At 45.6% G+C, this 9,006-nt stretch overlaps 1 protein-coding gene across 1 annotated transcript in view; it reads left to right on the top strand.

Annotated features, from left to right (window-relative positions):
• The window catches only part of dpf1 (double PHD fingers 1), a 46,567-nt gene that overhangs the window by 8,707 nt on the left and 28,854 nt on the right, over nt 1-9,006 (top strand). The window contains exons 2-3 of the mRNA XM_008298477.1: nt 7,771-7,800; nt 8,370-8,530. Coding sequence (XP_008296699.1) covers nt 7,771-7,800; nt 8,370-8,530 — 191 coding nt within the window. The remainder of the gene's footprint in view (nt 1-7,770; nt 7,801-8,369; nt 8,531-9,006) is intronic.

Genomic DNA, 9,006 nt, shown 5'->3' with positions numbered 1-9,006 from the left:
CACACACACACAGAGCTGCCCGCCACAGTCTCGGCAGCATTTGCTAACAAATCTTAAGTGCAAAACACAATCTGCCCTCAGCCCTCATAAAGCCATTTACATGTGAACTACTTCATTTCCTTCCAGTTTAATTACCTAATTTCACCCAGTTGGAAACCCCCATTGAAATGAAATCCTTTGCCGACTTGGACGTTTCTTGTAATTGTGGACTAATTTTTATGATTCCCTCATATTTGTCTTCGGCTTTTCCAATAATGTGATCTCACCTCTAGGGGGAGCCCTCTGTTTCCCTATTGGTCGGAGAACCAGCTAATTGATGTGGTTAATTGCACCATCACCAGAAAGGGCTGCCGGCAGAGTGTGTGTGTGTCTCTGTGTGTGTGTGTGTGTGTGTGTGTGCTTTAGGATGCAACGCCGGACTGAGACTCAGTGTGTGCTGAAGTGGACTGTTTCTGTTGGATGGGACTTGAGGGATCACCCAGAGATTCAGACAATGGCTAACCCAGGGTGGGCCTGGTGGGGTGGCTGTGCTTTTTAGGATGGCTCTATATCTCCTGCCCGTCAGCTGAGCAAGTGTGTTTATTTGTCTGTGTGTGTGTGTGTGTGTGTGTGTGTGTGTGTGTGTGTGCTCCCAGTGATACCAGTTTCTTCAGTGTTTTCGTGGAGGCCTCTCCCTCCCTGCTGTTTGCTTAGTGCAGGCTGAGGCAGACAGCTCAGTGTGGGCTTAGGATTCATACACACATATACACACAAACACACAGTCTGCATGCTGCAGGCGCTCTCATTCTCTTCCCTCATGTGATCTAGAGTTGGGATGTTTGTGTGTGGCTGCAGCGTCATATCATCGTGCGTACATGCATGTTGCGTGTCGCCTGTTTGTACACATGCACGTGTCTGGTGGCGCGTCGCTCCGTGTGCGTCCGTGTGCATGCATGCGTGTACAGGTGTCCTTTGTGTTTTTGTGCCCTTGCACGGTGCAGATCTACCCGATTGTCAGTTCTGTCATGTCTGCCTGGACATTTTTGGTAGTCAGCTCCAGTTTGTTGGAGAGTTGGCTCAGTGCCAGTTCATTACTAGAACTGCTCGCGTTTCTCTGTGAGTCTGTTTGTATCCATTAAGGTAAAATATAGCTGGAATGAACCAGAAATGAAATAAATGCTGAAAAATATCGTCAATGAAAATGACTGGTATTGTAAAATTAGTTTTTAAGCTGATTGAGGCGCGTAGCCGCTGTTTGTTTGTGTGCCGGTGCAGAATCAGGTTTCCTTCATCGGCTGTGTGGTTTGATGATCGGCAGTTTGGTTTCTCTCTGCTCCTTCCTGTGGTCTGTGTTTTCAGCTACTGCTCGGCTGGTGGGACCACAGTGGCCACAAGCCAGAGTGCAGCAGCTGGGAGAGTTCCTCTATCTATATAATATCCTCTGTGATAAACATCTGTCTGCTGGCTGAGCCCTCCTTTCTTGTCTCCATATTAAAGAAATAGTTTTGGTAAATGTTTCTCCTTTGCTCTCTTGCTGAGAGTAATATTGATGCCGTATTTTGTTTTCCGTCTATGTGGTAAACTAAGCTAACAATCTCTTGGCTGCAACTTCATACAGCAAACAATCCTCTCTGTCATAAGTGGTTTTCAAATCTCTATCTGTGTTGCACCTGCAGATCGACGAGGGAGCACAGACTGTCCCTCGCCCAGCTCATAATAGCTTCATTTCTCTGCTATTCAGGTTTACTATTCGACTTAGCGAGCCGGCCGGCACAATGAAAGACCGCATTTGAGGGAATGTTTGCTGATCACGCTCGTTCCGCCGTCGCCACCCACTCAGTGTGATTTCTGAATCAAATCTAAGAGCTCGCCATTATTATTTTACCAAATCGATGCCGAAAGTCTGATGAACTCTCGGTTCTATTTGTAGCTGAATTCTGGGTTTCATAGTTCAGACAAATGTGTTGGCGGCTCTCTCTTGGATGACAGAGATCTGGTGTTATCTCTCAGCCGCCACCAAAATGAGCTTCTCACACATCACCCTGCTCTCCGACTGTCCGTTGTCCGTCATGCTCCTCTTTCAAACTTTCCATCCCTTCCTCTTTTCACCACTTTTCTCCTTGTCTCCCTGTATTGCTGCCTCTCTCTCTCCCTGACTGTCACTTTCCTCTGTCTCCATTTCTCTCCTCTGCCCATCTCATTCCCTCTTCCCTCAAGTGTTGTCTCCCATCGTCCTCTCTGGGTATCTCCCTCTCAGCCTCCACTTCGAGTGCCTCAGCTCTTCTCCTGCAGGAGCCTCCAAACGGGCAAACAGTCATGCAGCTCTCCTATCGCAATATAATGAGATTGGAAGCACCCAAATTGAAAGAAGCCATTTTCTACAGCTGTCAACTTATTATCGAGAGGGGACTGACTTATTCCAGCACCGCTGAAGGCAGCAGGATGGAGGGAGCAGGTTTGAAGTGAGAGGGGTGCTGAGGGAGGAGCTGCTCTGCATTGAATATTTTCCTCTCTTCCCCCCCCTCCATGCTCTCTCTCTGGTATTTCAGTTCGGTCACTGGTGCAGCCTTGAAGTCTTTTATTCACCGTGTTCCCCTTAATATTTTAAAAAGCAGCATGTCAGGCTTTCTGGGCCTGTGTCGTTGGAATGTATGTGACTGTTTGAGTAGCTCTCAGTGTGTGTCAGTGTTTATTCTCCCTCCTCATCACTATTTATACACAAACAGCAGGTACTGTATGTCTCTGAGGGAATGGGTTTCTCCATTTTGGCCAGACTTTGGCTGGCCGATATAAAATTCAGGCATTTAGGTGTCGCTTTTATCCGCAGCGCCTCATAATGGGTGAGCAGTGTCTGCCCGGCTGTGTGGATCTGACCTGCCACTTTTTTTTTTTTGTTGTTTTTTTTTTTTTTTTTTGGACGGGCCTCCATCCCGCTCCATTCTTCACTCGTTTATTGTAAACTGCGGGGAGGTTCACTGGCACGGCACTAAAGCAGAGTGAAACGAGGTGAGGAAAAGTTCTGGTGACGCATCTCCAGCGCGGCAGTAAAATACTCTAACGGTCACATGCGCGGCCAACTGCAGGCGCTGAGCTGTAAAGAAACATATTCTCCTCAGCAGAAGGCAAGCAGCTCATTCCCAGCGACACGTTAGCGGACATGAGCGCAGCGTGCCCCACATATTGACGCCCCAATCACATCCTTTAAATGTCATACGTCCAGCGATGGCCCGCGAGGTTGCAGAACTGGTTTAGGAGGTTTTGAAGATGCCATGCACAAGCTGTCAGACCTCAGCAGCATCTGCTGGGTCTGATGGCGGAGCTGAATTTGTCCTTATTTCCAACCAGGACAGCTGATTGTACTTGACATTGTCACAAGCGGGTCTTCCCCCTGTCTGTCTTCATGTGGAAAAAGTCCCATCTTTTCCAACCTAATGCTGCTTTTATCCCGCGGTGATTGTGATTATGTGCTGTGCTTGTGCCGCCATAGTGGGGCGTAGTGTGACGTTGACTTTAATAATTAACTCCGCCGGTTTTCAAGCCCGTGAGTTGGTTTGCCTTTTGTCTGTTAATTAGAAGGCATCTCAAAAAATACTTAACAGATTTGGGTAAAATTTGGCAGAAATCTTGGCCTTGGGCAAAGAAGAAACTCATTAGATTTTAGTGGAGACAGCTCGAAAATGTGATCTGTGTTCTTTCTGTTTGGAAAAAAAGTTTGGTTTCGAGGCATTTTACGCCTGTAGAAGCTAATTCTCTTTCTTGTGAATCGCCTCTTCAAAGCCATCAGCATAAGTTTGCATTTTTTGTTCTTTGCAACAAAGATTTTTTCGACAACAAATTTCATTCAGTCATTACCAAGTTTGGATAACCTAAAACCTGAGCTGACGTTTCATTTGCTCCTCCGGCTCACCTCGCCCTGCATGCACTGGGCCAATCACAACTTATCCAGTGTGGGTTGGCTGGGTTGGATGTGACAATGCTGAGGAGCGCATGTTTTTGGTTGTAAGTCGATCCAGTTACCTTCAGAGGTAATTTGATGTGCTGCTGATAAAACTCCTTGGAAACGGAAAATAAACCAAGAGGGTCAACGATAATTCACATTGTTCTGGCAAAGGCCTGTCTGCAAATTTGGCACATTTTGGATGAGCCCCAGACTTTGACACACCACGCTATTTTTCCAGTAATCATTTGCCAGATTTTTTTCGATTAAGTTTGTTTTAAAACGGTTAAGACCCCAGCAAAGTTGTAGCATTAATCCCGTAACACGAACACAGCCCCGATGTGAGAAATCTGCCTCTGTGTTTTGAATGGCTCTGGTCCTAATCACTGCCAACAAACTATACATAGTTTGAAAGCACAAATACTCATGACTCAAATGATGCAAACCATTTAATGTGCCAAGGCCAAATCAGCCGTAGTTTCTTATTCTGTAAAAATAATGCAGAACTCACTTTGCTCGTCATCTATAAGAGCACATACTTGTTGAATCGCTGCACTACCGAGTTAAAATAAGAGGCTAATGGCTAACCCTGACTTGTCAGCAGTGCCCCAAATCAGCACATCGTTTATAGTGATAAAGGTCTCAGCAAAGGAGGACATTGAGAGCGACTTGGAGAGCAGGTGGAGGTGGATGGACGGGTTAACAGAGCATCAAACTTTAAATTTTTAACTTACAGTCGACTATGCTTGTTTCTAATCATCAGGATTGTTCTCTAACAGAGGTTAGAGGTCATTTTAACGCAAAGCACAGCGTCAGTAAACACATCTGTGAGTTATTCTAAAGGGCAAACCGTCTGTTGACTTACTGACGAACAGGCATGTATTTAAAGTGAAACCAGTCTTATGCATCGAAATCAACCTCCAGGTGTTTATCAGCACGGCTACATGTGTGAAAAAATCACAGTGAAGGTGGTGCTGCTGACGCTCAGAACATCTGATGTGGAAAACACATTAAAACACAGGATCCAGACAAGTGTTCCAGCTATTTGTTCGTCACAGTTGATGAACGTTAGTCGGACTGAAAGATATGAAAATACATAAAGACAAAAATAAATACAATTATTAATCAAATTGTTGCAATTAAATTGTTGAATGGATAAAATAAATTGGGCCGACATCACTTCAGCTTATCTCGTTATTACTTCCACTATCTTGGCAGAAGCTATATTCTATTGGCTGTAACGATTCCAAGGCGGCGTCAATCACTGAAATCAACCAATCGTTACGGCGGTAGAGCCTTGCGTCACCACAGGAGCGTCACAGCAGTCTGATCAGCATTACGGCAGGACGCGTAACACAGACAGCGGTCTGGTTGGATTTTTAAGAAATGGGATATATTGAACATCATCAGTGATATACAAGTGAAATATATAGTTTGTACATAAGATCATTCAGATGGTCACACGTGTGCCAGAATGTGAACTCGCCTGAACTGTCTGGACTAAAAACTCTCTAATGTTGTTCTGCTTCACTTTATCAGAGTCAACCTTTGCAGAGAGAATGTTCACATATTGTGCTCTGATCTGGGAGAGGTTTAGAGCTGCAGCTGGATCGTTCCAAAGAGATCATTATCCTGAAAATGCTTCTTTTATTTAGGCGAACCTGCAAAACGTTTCATTTGTGCTGTGTGCCATCCTCGTTTACTCTTAACCAGTAACATATATACTGATATTTACACATCTGAACAAATCTTACAAGTGCTCCTTTTGTTATGACACAAGAACTATTCAAATAGACCTTGTGGTTGCAGAGATAAACTGTTGTTATTATGGGTATGTCATTTTCGAGCAGAGGCCTGAAAAGTAGCTCAGGGCTGAACAGGAGGCTAAAGGTGAGGTTCTATAACTTCCTGGGTGTGTCCAACATGATGACAGGATATGCAGCGCAGTGGTAGAGCAGCTTCACACTTTTCCACGTCCATCAATACGTGACACTCTGTGATGTAAATTTAGTCATCTGCCCAAATCCACGAACGTCTGCAAGGATCCCTCTGCAGCGGGGCCCAAAGTTGGCATCCACTCGGACGGGTGATTACAGTACAAGGGCAATAGCGTGCAGAACATGTAGCTACAACCTACTGCCCATGAATGGGTCGGAGTCCTCCAAGCGGACTCCAGCAGATTAGGAAAGTAGTACAATAGAGTGCATTCACACTGGAGTATAATCAATCCTGCAGTGTTATATTCTCCACGTCTGCCAGGACACGAGAGGGTCTGCAAGGGTCTGTGTGATGTTAATTTCATCATTCTCGCTAGTCAGCAAGAGTCCGTGCAGGCCGCAAATCTCCGCATGCACCCCAGAATTTCTGTGCAACTACAAGAGCAATGGTGCACATTCGTGGCTGTAGTGTGTGTGTGTGCAGAGTACAAAGATATACCCTACTGTATGGAAGGGAGTCTTCTGGCAGACTAGAGAAGTCGTATATGACCCTTGATTATACTTCTTTGTGCATGTGCACACGGACGTCAATCAATGCATAGTTGATGCTAATTTACTGCTTTTATAGTCAGTGGACTTTGTTCCATATGCACCTCTTCACACAAGTTGTAATTACATATTCCTGCACATATAGCATGCACACAATTGCCCTTGTAGTGTACTTACGTATTTTTAGCTGCACGTGGACTCTCATGGATTTGGGAAAGATGATGAGATTCACATCACGCAGATCCTGGTGCACCGACTTTATAGGTGTAACTCTTTGTATCTGTGTGCGTCTGTGAGGGAGTCTAGTCAAGGCTTTAGGTGTGATTAATGCAGGTGAGGTACAGTATTTAAACTTGTGATTTACCAATAAGTGAAAAAGTTGTACGCAGACTTCTGTATCCTAAAGGGACTCAAGCATTGTCACTTGCGCCAGATGGGCCCAAAGGGGAAAAGTCTGAAAAAAAATAAATAAAAACTAAATCTGTGGGTGTTGAGTCGGACAGAGGTGAGATTAGCAGACCTTTGTGGCCTGCTCTCATTTCTCCTGGAGGCGAGAAGCTCAAGGCTGCATTAGCCATTAGTAGCATAACACGCTGCATCTCTGAACTGAACTGTTGAAGGTCAAGCTGCACCGTGGATAATAATGTAGGAGTTAGGTTTTCACAAGATGGAATTACAGCAATGAAAAAAAAACAATATTTCTGGCTCTGCTGCATGTATTTTAAAACCGCTATGAGTCCGGCGGTGTTAAAGTAAGCCAATGGAACACTGTTGGAATACTCTTCCACTATAATTCTTTAAAAAAAAAAAAGTGCAACTGCAACCAAATTTTCTAAAAATCTGAACGTCTTGCAAAATTAATCAATCAGAGCAGGTTTCGTCTTTCAGCAGCTGCACAGAAGAAAATCCAACAACTCATTACCAGTGACTACGCTGCACTGTTTTAGTGGGGCCTGCACCGTATCCCCAATCTGTGTGTGTGTGTGTAGGTTTGTGTGTCCTGTATCCACCGTCTGTATAGCAGAGTGACCTTGATGTCTGCACTCAGCAGGAAGTCACTAGAGAGGAGTGATTAACAGGAGAGAGACAAAAAGAAGACAGCGAGAAGTGCAAAGAAGGATGGAAATTTGAAAGGGAAAAAAAAGAAAAGAAGGGAGAGTGAGGGAGCGGGCTGAGTGTGAAAGTTAAACATGCAAATAAAAAATAAAAAAAGAGAGAAAAGAGATTTAGAAAAAGAAAAAGTGGCGGAGAGAGTGAAGGAAATGTGTCGGAAAAGAAGCCGAACGAACGGTGGCGAAAACAGGGTGGGGTGGAGGAGTGACTCACCACACATCTATTGGTTTTTTCTTCTTCTTCTTCTCCCTACAGGCAATCTGGAGGTGCAGTCATCAAGAACAGGTAAGGGGGGGATGAGCGATGGGAGGGAGGGAGGAGCGGGTGAGGGAAGGGAGGGACAAAGAGAAGAATATTACACTGAATGTTAATCAAACTCACACTTGTAGAGGTGAGAAAATACAGTGCATACATTGTTCTCGCTGGGAAAAAACGTGTTAGAGGCTCTTTTACTGTACAGCATGTGCATGTGTGTGTGTGTGTGTGTGTGTGGTTTTAGTAGTGTGTAGTTGTCGACTCTTCTGCTGTGACCCAGGTTAATAGGACTGTGCATCTCCACCGCTCACCTGCAACACACACACACACTGTAGCAGCCAATGACTGCACCCGCTGCCCCCTTTGACTTACACACATGCACTCGTGCTTCACACACACACACACACACACACACACACACACACGCAGCACAACTTGCCCTACACCTGTCCGTGAACGTCCACTTAATAAAGGCCTTCCTCGTTCTCACTCACATCGTCTTTTGGTTTCCCCGCTGATGCCGGGCTGTGCTGCCTCCTTGTCCTTCACCTCTGACCCTCCTCCCTCCCTGTTCTTCTCCCCTCATTGTTCCGCCTCAGTCTTGGTGAGGAGTTTTATAAGGAGGCCATCGAACACTGTCGCAGCTACAATGCCCGTCTGTGTGCAGAGCGCTCCATGCGTCTCCCCTTCCTGGACTCCCAGACCGGCGTGGCCCAGAGCAACTGCTACATCTGGATGGAGAAGAACCACCGCGGCCCAGGTGTGTGTCTGTGGTAACCTGTGCACACTGAAGTGGTCGGTTGTATCTCTGAGAAGCACTCTGGAGTGTTGTTTTTTTTTCCGTTGGTGTGTGTGTGTGTTTGCCAGCTGTTGTGCTACACAAATTTTTCTCTCCAGTCATTTGTCTCACGGCTTCCTTCCATCCTCTGCTCTGCTTGTTTCTGTCTCTCGTTGCTTCCTCCCTCATTTCCGCCTCCTCCTTTCCAGCCCTCCTACCTTTCACACCTCAACTTTTTTTTTTTTTTTCTTTCCCCAAAGGGTGTTTCCTCATTGCTTTTTCTTTCCCTGTAACATCAGTGTATTTTGGCAGTGAATCAGACACCCCTGTAGGCAATGATACGCCGCTGGCACCAGCTATTCCAGGGAGAATGTGCCTGTGTGTGTGTGTGTGGACTTGTTTGGTGTATTAGCGATTTTAGTTTGTGGGCTGAGCCTGGTGTCTGCCACTAGATCGTT

This window comes from Stegastes partitus, unplaced genomic scaffold (assembly GCF_000690725.1).
Source record: "Stegastes partitus isolate 25-593 unplaced genomic scaffold, Stegastes_partitus-1.0.2 Scaffold1319, whole genome shotgun sequence".
Taxonomy (NCBI): Eukaryota; Metazoa; Chordata; class Actinopteri; family Pomacentridae; genus Stegastes; species Stegastes partitus.
The sequence above is the reverse complement of the archived record's forward strand: the minus strand, read 5'-3'. Positions and strand labels throughout refer to the sequence as shown.